Consider the following 21550-nt stretch of genomic DNA (forward strand, 5'->3'; position numbering starts at 1 on the left):
TCCGCAGCTGCTAAACAGAGACACCAAGGAACAGCCATCCCAAGGGCAGCATGGAGAAAAAAGCACTATTTGTGAAGAACTCTGAAAATGGGGTGGGACAACAAAAGAACAGTCTGGGAGGGAAATCATCACTCTGCAGACAGCACAGAGGGTGGCACGTCTAACCTATAAGTCCTTGGGCTGCACAATGAACAAGGAGGATAAGCCAAGTCACAAATGAGTACTGATATCCCTATCCACAGGGCAGAGTATGAGTGTTATTCTGTACCCTATGCAAGAGATCCACCCCTCAGAGGAGATCTCCACCCCACCCAGGGCACAGCCGCTGCTGTGTTTAGATGCAGTCAGACACCCATGGGGCAGCTGACTGCAGTGGAGGTGATGATGGGGCTATTTGGAATTGCAGGAAGCTCATCACCCTGAGTCACACCATGAGACTGCAGAGCAGGCACAAAGGTTCTGTGGGTGAGTTTTGAGGGGAAATGACAACAGCAGATGTTTGAGCAAATCCAGCTAGAAGCACGGGTGGGAAAAATGGTAGGTGAGAAGTTAATTGCTTCTTCCTTCCATATCACAAGGGGATGCCTTCAAACACAGCAATTACACCTGTTTTCAGTTGGGTGGGAGCTAAAAGTAGAACAAAAAGTTGACACACACACACACACATATATATATATGTCAGCCCTGCATCTTGTCTGGTGCTGTGAAGCACTTCATGGCAGCTCCAGATGAGTCCTGCTGGCAATAATGGACTGCAAACAAAACCACACGATGCGCAGCCTTTTCCTCCATCACCTCATTTGCAAAGGGTCCACTAAGATCAGATAGCTGCTGTCCTATCACTGCACGAAGCTTTTCACTAGTGAATACAGGTATCCTGAGGCAGATAGAGCTGGGGATGGACTAGAAGTGTCACCCACAGCCTTGTAGCCAAACTGGCAGCAAACCTCAGGTTACTGTGCAGTATATATTCTGCACTGTTCCAGAACAGCACAGCCTGTCCTTTGCAACACAGAAGGGAGAAGCTCATGGCTCCTCTCTCTGTTCTCAGTAGCTTTTTCACAAGCACTGCTGTGATATAGTGCAATTTTGTCACTTTGGGCTTCTGTCCTATAGATGGCACTGTTACCATTTCCAAGAGGGACTGCCGCTGGACACGCCGCTGAACAGCGCTGAAGATGGGTCAGGACCATCACTATTACCGTGCATAACAAGCCAGAGAGGGTCAGGATCGATACAAGCCAGAGGGGCTGTTGGTGATATCTGTTCTGAGAAGTCTGCATGGTATCATCTCCATTTCCATCAGTATCTGTCACAGTGCAAACTCAATGTGCTCCTGAATAAGTTTGAGGTAATCTCCACTGTCAACAGGAGTCATGTGTGCCTGAACTAATTAACTAACAGTTGAAACCAGTTGTCCACAGGCACTGCAATCATTACTTTCCACAGCTCACCAAATGACTATGTCAGAACTTCTGCTCTAATTTTGTTTTAGTCCATTGTTATTCATCACTGGCTTTGATTTCCCAGGCTTTCCCCCAGGATAGCAAGCTGTTTTAGCTGATGTCTAATCAATCTGTATGAAGCACTGCTGCATGCTGTACACTCTTCACTACATATCATCACTCTCTTTCTCCCACAGCTAAACATGTCTGTAAGACACCTGAGGAGGGCAAAGTGTAGTGGGACTTGTAAGGTCAGGTGTAGTGAATGGAGAGAGGCAAATACTCAATACAAGTTGGATGTGCTGTTGGCCTCGTTGGCCACCTGGGCACACTGCTGGCTCATGTTCAGCTGGTGTCATTAATATACATATCAGAATGGAAAAATACAAATACACACCCTGGGCTTTGCACAGACAGAACGATGCAAGTGTGACTGTGTGTGTGTGGCTAAGCTGACGTATAAGGCACTAAAGAAGTCAGAATGTGGTTTTAAACACTATCTTGGTTCTCAGGCCATCTGTGAAGTGACCCATAAAGCCACAAACAGCCCATTCTATCTGTTCTGGTCCCTGTGTCCTTTCTCTCTTCCTTGCTGTGCATCATCAGACCAGCAAATGATCTGTGTTGACAACATGATGCTTCAGGGCTCCCTTGGGTTATGATCCCCACAAATTTTGTGCTAGTTTTTCTTCCTCCTTTAATTCTGTAGAGGAGATTCCTCCCACTTCTGGAGCTCTTTACAGGCTGGGAATGGTCTGCCAGTTGTCCAGGCTCTGCAGTCATCGATTGCCTTTCGTGTCAGGAGATACATCCTCCTCTGAAAGACAGAGTGGCCACCCAGCCCAACCTGCCTCTCCTGTAGGAGAGAGGGTACCAGGATGTTGTTGGCCTTCTTGACAACTTCTCTGGAATCAGACCCCTCTCACTCCTAAGTGAGTATAATTCCCTCAGCAAACTGCAGTCCTGCTCAGACCTCAAACATTCTGCATGCAGGCTTCTCAGAAACAAACACGTACAATTGTTGTTATTTTTACAATGAGAAAAATATGAAAAAAAGCTTTTTTTCCCATGCTTTCCTAATGATTTTGCTCAAACTTTCAGACAATAATGCTGTCTCAGAAACGTCTACAGATCATATTTTTAAATGGCACTCAAAAACTTGGAAGTCTGAGTCTATGTTGCAAAGCAATAAATTGCACAATTATGCAACTACATGAGCAGCCCCAGATGGTCCCATGTAGGTTCTCAAGCACAAAATACAAGGGTAGTAGAATTTTGGCATCCCTATGGCTCTCAATGGATATAGATAAGTCTATCAGTATTAAATTCAGATCTTTGGTTCTGCAGATAGCCTTCTGGAAGTGCTCACATGCCTCCAATTTACTAAAAAGGCAACCATAGTCCTGATATGGGCACCACACGAGTGATTGAAGGATAACAACTACTGGTCTCCCGCTGACTGTGCAGCTCATCACCATGAGAGGTTGGAGTGTCTTTGCCTGGGAAATGGAAGCATAGCTATGCTCAGTCAGAACTTGGAGTGGACTCTATTAAATTAAGTCTCCTACCACATTCAATTTAGGAGGCATTCTCAGGACAGATCGAACACACACCAACAAGATGAGAATCATCTCAAAACTCTGCTACAGCAGCTGTTCTCATTTAAAACATATCCAGAGGACACCAAGGAGATACGCTCAAACTTTCAGAATTCTTTCAGCAAATTGTGAATGATGCATGAGATGAAGAATCTCTCCCCAGTGGACGACACATAGACAAAGCTGTGCACGCACTGGTTTTTAATATATTTTTGTTTCCTTCTGCTTTAATCAAGGACACTCCACAGTCAGTTGGAAAAAAAAAAAAAAGAAGAAAGAAAAGGCACCACAAATGCCCATCAGGCCCAGAAATGTCAAGACAAAAGAAAAATAGAAGGGAAAAAAATCCCTTGGGAAGTTATTTAAAACAGTACTTAAAAAAAAAATCAGTTCAGACAAGCTTCCCCCAGCAAGATCAGCTTGTACTCAGGGAAAAGTCTGCACCATGGTATTTGTTCAAAGGTAACCTTTTGCACTAATAAACCAAAAATAACAGAATGAAATGTTTCAGAATCTGCAAAGACTGGAGATGAGTTCTGTGTTTTGTTTTTCTTTCCCCTACATAATATATCAAACTTACTCATCTCTTTCAAAAATAGACAAACAGGCAACCAAGGATATTACTGAACCTTGGGTCCTATTGCTGATGATCATCTGCCTGTCTTACAAAGTAGTGGGGACAGTAGTTTGACCTGAAGGACATCGAACAGATGGGGATCAGACGAGCCAGGATAGGATTCAGAGCCCAACTAGATTGATTGAAGCAATACCTACAAGTCTTAGAATCACAGAATAGCTTGGGTTGGAAGGAACCTCAAAGATCACCTAGTTCCAATCCCCTTGTGGTGGGCTGGCTGCCAACCACTAGATCAGAGAGCCCAAGGCCCCATCCAACCTGGCCTGAAACAGCTCCAGGGATGGGGCATCTTCATACTCAGCTTCTCTGAGTAGCCTGTGCCAGTGCCTCACCATACCCCAAGTGTAGGATTTCCACCTAACATCTCACCTCACCTGATATTCATTCTCCCTTTTCCTGTCACTATCTACCTGTGTAAAAAGTCAGCCCCCCTCCTGCTTGTAAGCTCCTTTCAAATACTGGAAGATTACAATGAGGTCTCTCAGAGCCTTCTCCTCCCCACGCTAAGCAGTCCCAACCCCCTCAAACCTTTTATTCCTTTTGTCTTGGCTACAGTGAATAAATAAGCTTCTCCAGTTACTGACAATGATGATTCTCTATACCTGCTAAATGTACTCTCATAAATATTGAGTTAATGTTATTTCCACTCATCAGGAATTAAACCTTTGTAATAGTGACTGCTCTTCCTGAACTGCAGTGAAGGGGAACAGTAGATAATGGATAACATGTTGAAGAAAGAAAGTCTTTTCCTTCATCCATCACCTCTGGTTGTCTAAGTGTATGGATTGTATTTCATTTGTTTGCATGTGTCTCAGCTACACCCTCCATTTCATCTGCAAATCAAGGACTGGATCTTTCTGTACCCGCTTCATCCACAAGAATGAAGTTTCCTGAAAGTACATCATGTTTCTGACAAATGATTTTGTTGCATTTCTTCCAAGTTTCTGAACTTTGATACTCAAATACATGGTATCCAATTATGCTTCCCCTTCTCAAAGGAACTGCTGCAAATGAATTATATACTACGCTCCCACAAACAGAACTTCGATGACTATGAAATAAATTTTTGCAAGTGAATGGTGTAAAAAGGAAAAGTATCTTTGCAATGGTAAAAAGGGCTCATTGCACTTACCTGCTTGAAGAAGTGCTGCGTTGTTATAGCAAAGACGTCAAAGCCACAGCTGGTCCGTTTAAGCTCATCTCGGATATTGCTTAATTGCCGGGTCTGCTCATCGCACTTTTCCTTCAGCTTCTGGATGAACTGCTTTTCAGCATCTCGACTCTCTCCTGGTTTGGGAGAGCACACATTTCTTGGGGTGGTTGACCTTTGCTTGGGATGTCCTACAAAAGAGAGAAGACCATTGAGGTCAGTTGCTTAATACACAAAGATGTGATCTTGACGTGTACCTCGAGCCTTTGAGAATCAGCCCTATAACATAAAAAGCTCTTGTAGTGCTCACGCATGTGTGATATAACTTTAAAAAAGAAAAAGAAAGAAAAGGATTTTTATCCTAAGTTCATATCCTGCTCGAGACAACTATCCATTTATCTGCATGTTAATACACAGTTCTGAAGACGAAGCAGAAGTGGCTGAGCTCAAGGGGGGTAAGATTGCCTAAGCCATTGCTTGGCCAGTGTGTTTCATCTTTATCTTCTGAGCTTTCTGAGAGATCTCCTCTGAAAACTCCTATGGTCAGCTGGGTAACAACTCTGCCCAGCACACTGAGCCTTCTTGCTGCTCTCAGCTTCTCATCAGCTGATGCTTTTTAGCTCTTTCCTGAAGTAAGCAGGCAGACACCTTGTTTCTGTATGTTACTGCAGATGCTGAGCACCTGAAAACAGGTGAAAGCTGAACAATTCTGTGTTAGCAGGAAGGGTCAGGTATTCAAGGATCCATATACATAGTTTTATGTATGCAATTCCTGAAAAATAATAACAGCAGCAGTATCTCCAACCAGCCTTCAGCAACAAATGTAGCAGAGGACAGTCTTCTGCCACAGATTCTACTCATCCTTTTCCTAAAAAGCAGAAACATTCTTTGCCCAAGCAAAGTCCCAGGAGCGCACTACTACCCTTTCAGATCTATCCGTAGCTCACATGCAGACACTGGGAGCCTATCTCCCAACTTGCTCTACCATGTTCTTGCTCAAGGCGAAGCTACAGGGAGCTAGTACCAGTAGAGATGTTCCCTTGGGCCTCTCAGTACCTTGTGCTGCTGCTGCCAAGAGGCGTAGCTACAAAACAGACTTTAAAACTCCTTGCACCCATGGCTTACATTTGCAAAAAAGAGGAATATTAAGTTTCACATGACAAGACCAACTCCATCATATCGAAAGATCCAAATAATACAACAGGAAATGTCAGAGAGGGCTTTTTGGCATTATAAACCTGCAAAGTGGTTACCCCCTTACCCCCCCCAGAAATAATGTTTTCTTACAGATTCTTTCTTTCATTTAAAGGGACTCTTAACTGGACAATGGGCATTTTCACAAAATAAGCAATTCATAGAAGCAACAGCCACAAATATCTCTGTTTTTTGTATGAAACACTCTAGTAGTTTAGGAAGCATGGTCATGTTGCAACAGAAGGCATACAAAGTAGTGTAGGAGGAAGCTTCTGAAATCAGTCCAGATTTAATTACAACAGCAACACAACAGTGGGATATATTCTATTTTATTCTATTTTAAACTGCTTTATCTTTTATTTTTCTAGCACTCCTGCTCAGTGGAATATTTGAAGTGCACACCTCTGTGTTGTCCTTGTCAGTGTTATAAGCTGTCCTTGTGAATTAAACTGATCTTTTCCTTAGGGAAAAATCTGAATTTCTCAGTTCATTTAGGTATGAAAAGTAGCTCACAAAGCTTCTTCTGCCATTGATGTTGCTCTTCTGTTGTTCTGCACAAAACAGGGTATACGTTAATGATGCTGGTCCTGGTTCTAGATGTCCTTTGTGCTGATGAGGGGGGGAACAACGTAGCAGTTCTACTACTCACTAAAGCCACAAAAACCCTTTGACCCACCTCAAAACTCTTAGGTCTGCTTTATTTACCTGAGTGTTTGAGTTAAGGTGCCATAGCAAGTATGTGGCCACAATTAACACAGTCTACAACAAGCAATGTGGAGTGTGACACATGCTGGAAATAGATAGTACAATCCTGCAGGCACACTCATACCCACTCACAGGCCTCAGGAACTGTACTGTATAATAGATATATAACTATATATATAGTTTTATATATATATATATAATAGATATGTAACTATAAGACTGTGTTTCAAAACATTTTTGCTAGACTTTAGAAAGATTGATAGAAATTCTAAAGACCCATTCTAAACTATTCATATTCAATCCTTATGTATGAGGGTTTTTATGACAGCCAAAAAATAGCACTGAAGATCAGGAAGCGCATATGAGAGGGCCAATAAGAGAGGGAGAACAATTTAGAAATGGCACTCGGAGATATTAGAGCCTGTTTCATGGCCACATGAAGATGTGCTGGGGTTACCTGCAGAAGCCACATCACAAAATGTGAGTGATGCATGGTATTATGTTAGTGACCCTGGTGGGGGAAAGGCTGTGTGCTGCCCCTTGGCCACTGCTGCACTCACTCCTTGTTCTGTTTAATGGCTGCTTAGGATGAATTGGGAAATTACTGAGTAGGTAAAAAGATTTTCTTTCTTTATTTGTTATTGCTGTTATTTCAAAGAATGCTTGTGGCTACTCTAAAGAAAATAAATGAAGATGAGTTTTATTTCTTATTTGATCCTTACAGTGAAAAACAATTTTGTCATAATTTCAGATAACCACACACAGGAAATAGTAAATGAATCTGATGGAGAGAGAACAGGTACTCAACCTCGCGGGAGAATGAAGGTTTCATTTAAAGGATTGAGTCACCATAAATTGGACATATCTGATCTTAAACCTTGAAAATCATTAAGTCACCAACAGCAATGTCAGCTCCCTCAAAACCCAGCAAATATACCATTTTGCTTTCTATTTCTGGTGGAAGCAAACCAAGCTCTATTGTACCACGCTGCTACAACCACCATCAGTGATGGTTCTTAAACTGGCTCCCACTGTTATAAACACTGGTGAGCTGCTGGCCTGGTACTCACTGCAGCAAATTTCTCTTTGGATTTTTCTTGGTGACCTCACCAGCTTCAAAACAGCCTGAAAATTACACATTTCAGAGAACAGTTCATCTTTTTACCCTGGCACCTGTAGAAGGACTCTGACTTCTATTGGTGCCTGTGAGGATTAAATTTAACCTTCTCAATTTTGTGGGTTCGGAAGGAGAACAATTGGCACTGAATTTAGTAAAAATGAAGAGATTCTTGATGCATGTTATGGGAGCTAAAGAACTCCTTCATCTGTTTTATAATATTCTGTTGAATGAGGAAACAAGGAGCTCCACCCTCCATATCTGTTAACTACTATATTGCCGCAGAGATGATATTTAGATTATATATGTGCAGTCTGAAAACTGAGGTTGCAGATAAAAAAATGCCAAACACAACAAAATAAGGGGGGCCAGGCCCACTCATTTCAGAAGTATGTTAGTCAAAAGGCCAGCCTTACAAAATCCTTTATGTCTCCTATACATTTCTTAATGTACTCTAGTAGACATAAATAGAAATAAGTTCTTTGCATTTTAGTACATAAGCAACAACATTCTTTAGAAATACCATTACCACATGTTTGTATCCAATATTCAGGGATAAATTAACAGTACCCCAATAGCAGTTTGAGGACTTTCTATAGACGAACTGTTTTCCAATTATGCATAGAAATAATACAGGAAATTTAGTGCTTTTGCACAACAGTGTCAGTAGATTCCAAGTAAGATAGTATCTCTCCAGGTAATTGTTTGAGGTGCCCTTTATTTCACTGAATCTTTTTAAACAAGAAAATTATAATGATAAAAGAATGTTCCAAAGCCCTTAAACATGTAATAACAACAATTCTTTGTTTTGAAAAAAAAAAAAAAAAAAAAAAAAGATGATTGCAGAGCAGTAACAAAGAATACATAAAGCTATTTAGCTTATGTATCGGTATAAAAAAGCCTGCTGTACTCAGCACCAGCTTAATGAGCCTTGGACACCATCAATCTTCACTAACAATAGTAGGTCTCAGATTTCAGTGTATTAACTAGAGATGCAAAGCCGACAAGTTGAAACCTTCCCTGAAATAGTTTTTGGGTTCATAAATACCTGGTGAGTGGAGCTTGGTGGCTGTCACTGCTGATCTCTTAGGGGAGGAAATAGCGGGTCTATTAGCATCTTGATCCTTTTGTATTTCTTTCTTCAAACCTGTTTCAAAAGAAGTACAAGTAGAAAGAAACCCATTTAATAATTCTGCTTGCGATTGCACAGATCTGTGTCATAGAATCACAATGTTGGAAAAGACCTCAAAGATCAGATCTAGTCCAACCATTAGCCCATCACCACCAAGACTGCTAACCATGTCCTTCCATGCTGCATCTCCAGATTTCATGAACATCTTCAGGGATGGGGACACCACCACCTCCCTGCACAGTCTGTTCTAATGCATCATCACTCTTTCTGAGAAGACATTTTTGTTAATATCCAACTGGAACCTCCCTTGGTGCAACTTGAGGCCATGCCCTCATGTCCTATGGCTGTTACCTGGGAGAAAAGGCCAATCCTCATCATGTTATAACCTCCTTTCAGGCAATTACAGAGAGTGATGAGGTGTCCTCTGAGCCTATTCTTCTTCACACTAAACAATCCCAGTACCCTCAGCTGCTCCTCATAAGACTTGTGCTCCAGACCCTGACACTGTCTTCCATTTTGCTCTACAGAAATGTGCTCTGGCTATTTCAACAGTGGATTACATATGGGGATCTCACACTTCAGGGACACTTAGTAGATGTCTCCCCCCCTCTCCAAAGTCACCAATGGCAACAACGGCAGCACCAGGCTTCCCTCGGACAGAGGGTCACCCTGCCACCTCTGCCTGTGTCAGGCCTTGTGAGCACAGCTGCAGACACAGCATTTGTCATGCACTGCAAACCATGGCTCCTGTTTCCTAGTAGTGTCTCAGTGCTTGCTTGGGAAATGCAGTTGAAGAGCACAGAGGCCTCACGTCCAGCTGCGTTTGCAAGGGGATGGCACCCATAGCTTAACAGCCTCTCCCTCTGTTCCTAGGGAAACTATCCCATCAGTCACTGTACAAAAAACTCTTCTTTTTAACTGTGCTTTGGTCCATCTCCACCTTCCCTGCTGTTTCTAAAGTGAAGACATTGAGGCTGTGATTCTCATTTGTGATGGATGCTTTCCACAGTGAAGTGACAGAGGGTATAAGCTCTGCATGCCTACCACCAGCTACACTACTACAGAGCAGGACAGAAGACAAGTTTATGGCACCATTTTATTACTAAAAGCTGTGTGAAAGGAACCTCAGATGGGAAGCATGAGCCAGAAGTACATCTTGTTTTGTGAGATACAGTTTACAAGGTTATAGATTTGAGCGCTACCTTTTCAAGGCAATAAGGCCTTGGTTTTGTTGTGGTTTTCAGAATGAAAATACAGTGTGCCAATGGGCCGTACCTCAAGCTTACCTGTCAACAAGCACAGAAGGTGATGTGCTTTTTCTTCACACTTTCAGCAATAACAATGGGCACAGACATAACTGCTTTTGTGAAGCTTTGAATGGGGAACACCTGGGAAATCAGTTCAGGCTCTTAACTGTAATCACAAAGCAAGGAACAGCAATTCCCCGATTACAGCACAGTTGAAAGAAAGCAGAGGAAAGCAGCAGAGGAGCCCTGAGGGTTCCTTTGCTCTGTACAGGGCATCATGAGGTCTGTGCATCAGAGCCAGTGCCCATCAGGGACCCTTGCATGGGAGGGATCAGCACAGAGAACTTGAAGCAGGTTGCAAACAAAGATACAGAGAATTATCTTGGCAAGAACAGGAGAGATGGATTGGTAACAAAGTGGGGAAGTGAGGATAACTGCCCTCCATCAGTTCACAAGATTTTTTGGGTTCTCCCTCACGAGCAAAAGAATCCTGACAGAAGCTCCTTAGCAAGGAGGGATTGAGGAACTGTAGAATGGAAAACAAAGGACAGTTCCCAGAGCAAACTGCTACTGCCCTGCTGAGCTCCACACCCACAGGGAGCCCTTAGGGGAAGGGCCATCCGTGGCATCAGACCTTAAATGAGAGCTTAAATGAGACAGAGAATTTCAAGTTTAAAATAGTTTATCCGAAGATTTAAAATAGGAGAGGGCTGACGTGATGATCGGCATAGTGCTGTATTGTAGGGCATAGCACAGCAGGAGGCTGTGCAGGCTGAGCTCTTTACCTGAGTGTCCGAGAAGTTGCCCAACGATTTTCATTTACATAGAAAGTTTGATACTCCATCGTGACTCAGGAAACAAGTCACAGTTCAATTATTACAATGGTTTTGAATGCACAGAAAAAACAATAACAAAATACTCTGCCCATCATAAGTAGCCTGAAAAGTCAAAAGTTTTAGTGCACACAATCACAGTAATAGAAAAATACATCAAATACGACGATAAAAGGAAACAAAGCACCACAAATGTATGTTTCTTGAACATGTGCATCCAGCCTGTGCCCAGAGAAGCAGCCACCACCTGAGCCAACTCCTCAAGAGCTGCTGCAGAACCAGCCTAGGTATTTGCTTGTACCTTTCTGAGTCTTCAAAAGTTTGTACAATGGGATGGGCTTCAGTTTGTTTTCACACTTCAGATTGATTCTAATAAATTACGCATTAAGTATTTATTCCAAACCAGATCCCAACATGTTGCAGATGTCAAGAACAATTCAGTAGAGCTGGCTGCATTCAGCTGGCTGCCAGCTGTTGTCAGGCATATTTTATAAGTTAACAAAAGCACTTTGCACATTTAAAAACCCCAAGGAAGTGCTTTCAGGCACTCACAGACACAGATAGCCACCTCGAGCTTTCTCCTCCCTCACCCCTGACACCCACGACTAGTCATGTCCTTGACAAGTAATGGCACTCTTGTGCGTACGCCACTTGAGACAAAGCAAGCAAATCTGGAAATATGATGGATTCTGTAGAATAAGAGCAGTCTAATTCTCACCAGGGACTCTGTACATGCTGTGATCTATGAGACTGAAAGGCTTTGAATAAGTAAGTAGGTGTAGAAGAAAGACTATGTATTTGTTGAAGCAGAAAAAGCTCATGCTTGTGGTTTTCCCTGCGTGTTTGTTTCAGATTTAAAGCCTATCTAATGAGGAAAAAAGGACAAGGACTGTTACAGTGAAAAACGCATCTGATGTTAACAAATAAACAAGCAAACAAAGAACAGAAAAAATATAACAGTTCTTTGGACTGAAAAGAAGAATCCAGGTTAGCTTAGAACACTTCACATGAGCTGCAGAGGTAAACCAGCCGCCCTTTCTCTTACTGTCATTTTACATGGATCCCATGGCATTTTATTCTCACTTCCTCACAGAGCTGTGCTACAGCGAAGTTTCAGAGTGCAGTTCCAGGGTAAGGGACTGGAAAACCTGCAGCTGAGTTTCTCCCTTCCACCTGCAGCGTAGCACCCCGTATCCCCATATTCCTCACAGGAACAGATGCAACCCAGCACAAATGTACCATTCAGCTTTTAATGGGAAGCGTCTGCAAGGGAGAACACAGCAACAGCAAGCTCTCCTCCTCCATCCCTGATAGCACACTGGTGCTCATTTTCCCCCCTCATGCTGACCTTAGCTCATCCCTTACCCCCCTGGCGCTGTGTTGTCTGGGTTTTGCAGAAGCTGATTAAAAGAAGCGCGTTTTACAGTGTGAGCTCGCTGGTGAGAGCTGTAATAACACTGGCCTCCTATTTTTCATCTTGACTGATTGCATTTAACAGCCTGCCCTGTTACATATGATTTACTGGTACTTGTAAAAGCTCGGGAATTGACTGGGTTAGTTTTCTGAACAATACTTTTGATTGTCTTTAATTTAATGGGCCAAGCAGAAACAAGTTGCCCAAATGAATTCTTTATCACTGCTGTCATTGCATGTGAATTATGGGGTTTCTTATGGGGAATAATACCCACTTGTCTGTGATATAAACATTAAATAAGAATTAATAGGCTGAAATAGGTATTCCATTAGACACACAAAAAAGCCCACAACAGGATACAGAGAATACATAAAAACCTTCAGCTCTGTAATTATATGGACTGATGTCTGCCAAGTCCATCCTGGTGGGCAGGGCTGAGGTCTGGAACAAGAGGCAAGCTGATCTGGTGCATCAGATCAGGACATGGAAGCCCAAGGACTTGCTGAGAGAGCACTTCACCCCTGTGTTCAGGTTTTCAATGAAGAAGGGAAGAATTTGCTCAGTATCAGTCATAATGGATGCCAGAGTAGATATCTACCTGTCAGCAGGACTTTGCATGTTCTACCCACTTTTCTAGCCACCTTATTGTCTACCTGAGGTCTGCAGTGAGCTGAGATACTTAAGGACTTTCCCAGAAGAATCTAGGCATGAAAAGGAAACCAGAAAAAGAGGTTTCAGGCCATATGCATGCTTTCAGTGTTGTTTCTTCCTGTCCAAATTATGACAGAATTAGATCCTGGTTTCATTTACAATCTGGACTGTCCCACAGTGAGGATTAAGCAACAGGGTTTGTAAAACACCTCTCCAGAAGGGTGAGAAGCTGTTAATCTGCCTCTGAGCATTTCCTCCTGCAGATATTGCCACATTTTTCTACATTTAAAACAAAATTCAGCATGTATGTGTATCAAAGATCACATATTTTTATCAGCATGTGGAAGGAAGAAGCTTATATATTTTCCAAAGTGGATCTTAGTGCAAAGTTTCAGATGGAGAGACGCTTTTACCTAAGTCTTAAAACAAAATACAAAGCAATAATGGAAATAGTAGGGACTAATGGTTATCACTGTGTTTCTCAAAACAGCTTAAAATCATAAGTGAAATTACAGGATATATATCAGTTGTTCCTTTCAAGTATTTTGCATTGTTTTCTTCTTTCCAAAGTCAAGAAACATTCAGTTCATGTCTTCAGAACAATCTGCATGACAATGGATTTCCACCGCTATTGTCTCATGCCAGAACTTTTTCATCATCTGAATCACTGCAAAGCAGCAGTTATGAAAGTCCTTTTTCATTAATTAAAGGTGATCTATGCCCTCCAGTCCAATTTATTTGACAAGCAATTTTACTGCAATATCAGGAGAGTAATCTTTCTTGAGCAGTTGTCTTTTTTTCTTTCTAATGAGAATTGGCAGTGCAGGTGGTCTTCTCAGGTAACACCTAACACATGAAAGCTTATTTTTTCTTCATTAATGTAGATAGATATGCTCCTTTTTGAAATCATTTCCTATTCATAAGCAGTTAAAATATGGTAATTCTTTGTATTTGAAATACACATGCATTTCTTACATCACTTGATTTTAGCTTTCTGTATATTTAAGAGACTGACTTCCATTTAGTGAAATACTTTCTATGCTCTTTACTTTTGTGAAAGATCCTGTCTACAATACATACAGTGTCTGTGCACCTTATCAACCCTACTTACGTAACTACCATATTGTGCACAGGAGGTTGGGTGCAGTGTGTGTTTATAAACGCACATGCAACATCAAGCTCTACTGAAATTGTTACTAGGAGTAATAATTACTAGGACTGCTGGAATATTACACCTAGAATACCTATTATACCGCTGTCCAAATACACAGAACACGTAGAGGGTATAATTGTGGTTTCTCTGCTTTTACCACACAGAATCATAGAATCCAAGGTTGGAAAGGACCTACAAGATCATCCAGTCCAACCATCCTCCCATTACCGTTAATTACTGAGGATTCATTTTTACTATTTTTTCAAGCATTTTTGAAATACTTATTTTACCTCTCTGGTCCCTTACTGTTATCAGACTCCTGCTCTGTGATATCCAGTGCTACTGACAGATTTGCCTGGCATAGACTGGTTGCCTGTGGCAGCCACAGCCCTTCCTTCTATTTGCAATGGCAGTATAAGCAGACCTTGTACAGAGGCTGTGAAAGCAGACTTCCAACTATACAGCCTCTCTGCTCCAGGACATCCTTTTGGAGTGTGGCTTTTTCAGCACACCCACATACTTTCTCTGGCATACTTAAAACATGGTATCTGACACAATTTTAAAGGGCTTTTGTTAGATGCCTTTATTTTCCTGGGATCATAAAGCCCAGAGCAATATGAACACTTTGCTGCCCTTTCTCCTCTTCCTTCATTTGATCTGTAGCATCTTCCTTCCAATTTAATAGAGTTCAATCTTAAAAAGATGGTTTGGAGTGTTATCATTTAAAAGATGTGCAGAACTGTCCAAGGAATAATTAAAGATAATACATTATGTCCTATAGAGTTCCCTATCACATTGGGATGTACAGACAGCATTCACACATTATTGCAAGAAAAGTAGAATTAGACTTGCTAAAAAAACCTTGTCATTATTGTTGCTTTGAGTTATCCTTGCTTCCATCAGATACTCTGTATGTAAGGGATCATAACACCGTTCTAATAAAAAAATTCTTGAATTGACCACAGATATATCTGCTGGTACTTTTGCTCCTATTAAAATCACAGCAGGGCACTGGACTAGGATAGGTTTTTTTGGTTCTGTCCATTGTGTATATCAACAACAATGTTCCAAACTTGTCAGATGCCCCTGTTCAATGTCTGCCTCTTTTTTAGCATCGTGGCCCTTACTTTAAATATTTTGTTTCCTTCCAGGACAAAGCAGGAGTCAATTTTACTCAACTGAGTGTACCTATCAATATTAGACTATAAATTCACTGCGGCAGTGGCAGTAGGCTCCATCCACTGCTGCACCCAGTCTTTGCTGGTACAAAGTGCTTGTGGCAAAAGAAGCCTGAAGGCTGAAAGAGCTCCTCTGCAGAAACCTTGAAATGGCCTCTTTAAAGCTTATTGTGACAGTAGCATTGGCTGAAAAAGAAAGGCTTTTGCTGGAGATATGCAGGAGCAAATCTGATACTAATCAAGTACTATAGCCTGAGATGACATAACTTACCAATGGACCATCAGAGAGGAAAGGAAAATCAAAGGGAAAGACATTAAAAAAAAAAAAAAGAAAGAAAGAAAGAAAAAGGGTAAAGAGGATGAAAAAAACATGGTGTCACCTTTTATCTGGTCACCAGAAATTCATATATGGTGTTGATAGATCAGTCTTTTCCCACTTAGTGAGTGTAAATTATGACAGTAAACAGTTTTCTGTCAGTATGAGATAGCCATTTGTTACTGTGAGGGACAAAAGACCACATCCACCTCACCCAACTTTCACTCTGGTGGACTATCTGAGATGGGTGGTTTCAGCTTTAACCTCCCTATCAGACCCTTCGAGCCGCTGACAATAGCTGAAAACCCTTTTCTGTGTCTGTTTCAACCAAACTTTTTTTCCTTAAAATGGAGTGACTAGAATTTTCAGTGTTTAAGGCCTTTATCTCATATTTTGCACTGATTTTTCCTTCCCAGCTTCACTTGCAGTGTGTGTTACTGGGGGATGCACACAGTGATGAAATGCTGCCTAATGAGGGCCATACTGGATAAGGCAGGTGATTTCTGTAAAACTATTTACTTTGAATCTAAATTGGTAATCTAACGTGAGCTTGATTGAATTTCCACACTTGTACTGAATTTCTCTTATTTAAAACCTTCCTACTCTGTACAGATATGCACTACCCCATACCCTACACCATGGAGTGATCTATCCTAACTGTTACTCTAAAGGAAAGTGATGAATAAGAACAGTCTGATTTGTCTTTCTGCGCAGTATTTCCTCTGAACAGGCATATATGAAGCAACAACATTTTAGGGATCACCATTTAAAACTCAGAAATGAAATCTGAAGGATAATCTTAGGAGAGAAAAGACAATAAATTGGGTGATAATAACAGTCTTTTTCACTGGACATGCAGTGGAGAAGAAAGATTAACAATACCAGAACTACGGATTATTTCGATGAGCAAATACATAGAGTTCATGGAAACTGAGGGGGTAAGGAAAGATACAGGCATCTTTAGGCTTTCCCAGCTCCAAGAGTCCAACTTTTAAAAAGCAGTATCAAAGTAAAGCTCTCTGAAAAACATACTGGTTTTGGAGACACTTTGTGTCAGACTGTCTGTGGAACAAATCCAGGTAATGTTTAGGTGAAATAACCTTCTACTTCTCTACCCTCATACAAACACAGTGGTGTTTGTTTTATTCACTAGCATTTTCTGTTACCTCTGTGCACCTGAACTCTCAGTGACATATATATATCCTGGTGGCTCGCATGGTGCTGTGGTTCTGATTTTTGATGAAAATAGTGTTGAGAACACAGGACAAGGGGAAATGGTTTTAAGTTGAAAGAGGGAAGATTTAGGTTGGATGTTAGGGGGAAGTTCTTTACTAGGAGAGTGGTGAGGTCCTGGAACAGGGACGTTGTGGATGCCCCGTCCTTGGAGGTGTTCAAGGCCAGGTTGGACGGGGCCCTGGGCAACCTGATCTAGTAAACATGGAAGTTTGGTGGCCCTGCCAGGCAGGGGGGTTGGAACTACATGATCCTTGAGGTCCCTTCCAACCTGGGTCATTCTGTGATCCTGTGAAGTCTTAGATGTTAGAGCAGTGCTTGCACTGAGTCAATGACATTTCTGCTTCTCACACTGCCCTGTCTTTAAGGAGGTGGGAATGCACAAAAAGCTGAGAGGAGGACAACTGACCCAAATGGACCAAAGCAGGTGGTGAAATACATTTCAAAAAAGACTATGCAAATGGAGACTGAATCAGCACTTTGTTTCTATATTTCTTGGCATAATAAAGATGATATTTCAAGTACTCGTGTTTGGAACACCTACCAGCAGGTGCAGTGGCAGTTTTGGGTGCTGGAAGTAAGCTCCTGCGAGGAGTCGCTGCGCTGCTCGATACCTGTGTTGTGCTCTTGCTGCTGCCCTTGGGTACATCTTTAGAAGGTGCAGATGCCTTAGGAATGGTTTGTTCTTCATTTCCAAAGCTGGAACCTGCAGGAGACCAAAACTGTCCTAATTATAAGTTCATAAAAAATGCATGTGAACGGTGGCACACAAACTGAGCTTGTATTAGCAATTATAAACTAAAAGAACATATTATCATTTCAACATAGGCAAAACTACATGGATTTTCTCCAGTACAAATGGTTACATAGAAATAGTTCCCAGCAACTTACTTAAATGCTAAGTGTTTGTGGCTGTTGGATTCTAACCCTATGAAGGACAGAAAATTCCTTTTTGGCTAGCTCTTTAAAGGTACCTGCCTGTGAGGCCCTGAAGAAAATCAAAAGGTTTCTAAATCAATTACTATGGCAATTTTTTGAGGCACTGTAGTTGCTGCAGGAGCCACCCAATACCCCCATATTAAAACTTGGACATTCCTGGCTCTCACTGTCAAGGGCAAGAGCAGGTCTCAGTGGTGTAAGGCACTGAACTCTCCCACCCAGGAGAGATTTCCTATAAGTATTTTCCAAGATCACACTCAGACATTTGAATAATAAGCTGAAAAAATAATTCTGCCTTAACTCTCACATCCACTTCAATCACATTCTCATATTGAATCTTGGGTTGCCAAGGTTTCCAGTTTATATCGAGCTCTTTCAAAACCTATAATGGGTTTGCTTTCCTCCTGCATTTCCCACCTAGGGAATAATCACATCCCAGGCTCCTTGTAGATATAAGGAAATCAATCTTTTCTTAGCATTTGAAAAAGGCAAAGTTGGAGTGTCTTCTTTATCTATTGAGTAGAAAGCCCCTAAGAAGCAAAAGACTGCAGCAAGTCTGAACCTGAACATTTGCAAAAGAATGAATGTTTTGCTTGAAAAACTGAGCAGAGATAGCTGCAAGGAACACACAGGATTTCAGAAAATGACTATAATTTTTATTTTCATTATTTAAGAAAGATACAATACAACACAATACTGTTTAGGTACTGCCTGCAGGGAAATGATAACATTCTTAAAATAATCGGCACATTCAAGTTCCTGGTCTTCTTAAGATTTAAGGTTCTTATATCTGTGCAAGAAAGATTTTTTTAGCATCCTTACTGAAAATCCACTAGGGAAGAAAGCTAGAAAAAAGCTAGAAAAGGAAACCCTCTTTTCTAATAAAAGAAGAATATATCTTCTGGCTCTAATAAAACCATGTAAGTTCTTTGGTGTCTTTAGGGTTGCCTGTATATAACTTAATTTAATGTACTTAAACTGCAGTACACATGGATTTCTACGAAAACATTTGACCTTTGCACAACTATTAAGCCACATTAAAAATTCAAACAAAACAATCTGCTGTTCTCAATGCAAGAGCAGGAAAACCTAAAGCATTCATCATCTTCATGACCAGGGGCAGATAACAACGCCTCAGCACAAGAGACAGTTGCTTTATACCCAAATTACAAGGTTTCTTCACCTGTGTAACAACTGAAAACCATGTGCTGAATTATCTGCTGATGAAAGACTGCTGACTTCAGTAAAGTCATGTCGGTGAAACAGCTGCAGCTGTGCCCAAGGACAGGGGCATCTTAAGGCAAATGTGTCTGCTTCAATCTGTTTGTATCTAACCACATCCCTCCTATACTGTACCTCTTCCCTCCTACTCCACTACTTCTGCTTTTTATTTGGAACGTGGGAGATTCCTTGCTTGCCTTTGAAGCACCTGGTAATTAATTTGGGTTCACCTGTATAAATCACCCTTTATTTTTGCAAACTCTGTGTTCTATGCAAATCAGCACAGCTGATTTTGCAGGAAAGTATTTAGAAGAGTATTAACAATCTGCTGGAGCTATAGGCCTTCACTCTAACTTTCAGCACCTCCTCACTGAGCCCAACAGAATCCTACTCTAGAGGTTGTGAAAAAACACAGGGGAGAAGGTTTTTGAAGACTTGCAAGAACTACAGATGGTCCCAGCTGCACCCATGCAACCCTACAGCATTAAGGTAGTGAAGGCATGCAGAAGTCATGGCTGGAGAAGGCTCTGAGCAACCTGATCCAGATGTACATGACCCTGTTCACTGCAAGGACTAGGACTAGGTAACCTTTAAAGGTCCCTTCCAACTCAAATGATTCTATGAAGTCAAGGGCAGTTACATGCTGTAGGCTGCGTATTCAGAGAAAACCATGACCAAAATCCCACAGGTACCCAGATGGTTAAGCCACCCTCTGTCTGTATGCACTCCTTAAAATCATCATGTCCTCTTCACCATCTGACCCTGCCCTGCAGTACCTTGCTTCTTGGAAGAGGAAGACTCTTATGGGTCCACCAGGAGGAACCATTCCTTTTCTAGAATTACTTACAAAATGGAACATGGTATGATATTAGGTGATATTACATGCTCAGTGGGAGCACGGGTGGAGGGAATTCTGTGTTTGACAAGAACTGAACTAGGCCAAATCATATGGGCAGGTCTTGTTTTGAGAGGAGAGAGCAATAGGATGCGCTGCATTCTGGAGCCTCACAGCCATGGTTTTCCTGTTTGTGCTCAATGGCAATTGAGTCTGCTTTTGTTAGAGGATTTGGGTGCTTTCTAGAAAAATAGCTTGTCTGACAATACTTGTGGGTCCCCAAGGAATATCAAAGTGCAAGTGTAGCTGCTTCTGCAGCTCCCTGAATCATGGGCTGCTATGTGAAGCCTTTTGAAACACAGCAAGTTTCCAGCTCTTCACAGCAGGTCAAGCATTCTCTGTGCTGGCAGCAGGCATGGAGCTGCAATCACACCTGAGACAATGGGAATGTGCTAGCATCACAAATTTTCACCCAAGTACAAACATTTACCCAGGGTAGCATTAAGCCCTTCAGAGACTCTTACACACTACTTGACTCCAAGTTTAATAACAACAAAGGTACGTCTAGTTGTTGCAGTAACAATCCAATATCACTACTGTTTCTAAAGCACTTTCCAGTCATAAAACTCAACGAGCTTTACAAATAACAAAAGGATGAAGGAGTTCAGCTGCTCTCAAAATTCACTCAGCAAAGGAACAGCAGAGACAGACAGAAAAAAACATGCAGGAAAACCTGATGATGAATGAGCCTAGAATGTATTTTCGTGGCCTGCAGGACATTGGGATGTATTGTTCCGCTGAGTTTTTCTAGGCTGCACTTCTGTGCCCCAGTTTCCGAGCACAAAATGAAAGTTTAAATCACTGCCGTGGGTAATGCTCTGATAAGGAAAATGCCTGAACTACTGTGAATAATCAGGTGATATTTAAAAATGCAAGACGCGCTTTTTACTACACTGGAACACATGCCCATCCTTTAACTAAGGCCCGCTATTTATTTATGACTTTTATCTATAAAATGGCAGATTTTATAGACGGATAACAAGATTTGCCACTTGCCAAGTAAGCATTTTATCTCTCAGCTTGGTGCGTTACTGTTTTATAGCTCAACACTCTAAAGTTAAATATAATGCTTCACAGTGTAATCATCAGCAGACACAAGTGAATGTACAGCTCTGAAGCAATGCCACTGTCCAAGTGGTACACCGTGATCCTTGGGGGAAACTGTGCTGTTATGTTGCTAAGATAGTAGATGAAATTACCAGATGGTTATTTTGTTATTTTATCTTTGCAGAGAGCCAGCTGCCATAGTACCCAACACACAAGTGCAATAGATCAGGGCAATAGATCAGGAAAAGCTGGTGACAGGTCTCTTATCCATCCAGAACAAGTAGTTGCGTAAGGACTGATGCTCAAACCTAGATTACTTACTATGGAGCATTTTTTTCCCATTACATATTTCCAGCTCAGAGGTCTTAGTAGTCTTCCTTACCATATTCATTTTAAAGAGTGCTTATTCATGCCCATGTGCCTTTATAAAAGCTGATCTGTCAGA

At 41.6% G+C, this 21550-nt stretch overlaps 1 protein-coding gene across 6 annotated transcripts in view; it reads right to left on the reverse strand.

The window, feature by feature from the left end:
- MTUS2 (microtubule associated scaffold protein 2) overlaps positions 1-21550 on the reverse strand; it is a 232330-nt gene that overhangs the window by 35775 nt on the left and 175005 nt on the right. For all 6 annotated transcript variants that reach the window (XM_015851998.3, XM_015851995.3, XM_085555355.1 and 3 more), the window contains 3 exons: positions 17548-17709; positions 8895-8993; positions 4813-5021 (listed from right to left, as the gene is read on the reverse strand). In XM_015851998.3, coding sequence (XP_015707484.2) covers positions 4813-5021; positions 8895-8993; positions 17548-17709 — 470 coding nt within the window. The remainder of the gene's footprint in view (positions 1-4812; positions 5022-8894; positions 8994-17547; positions 17710-21550) is intronic.

Source organism: Coturnix japonica, chromosome 1, assembly GCF_054131305.1.
Source record: "Coturnix japonica strain WE chromosome 1, WE-NBRP24, whole genome shotgun sequence".
Classification (NCBI taxonomy): domain Eukaryota; kingdom Metazoa; phylum Chordata; class Aves; order Galliformes; family Phasianidae; genus Coturnix; species Coturnix japonica.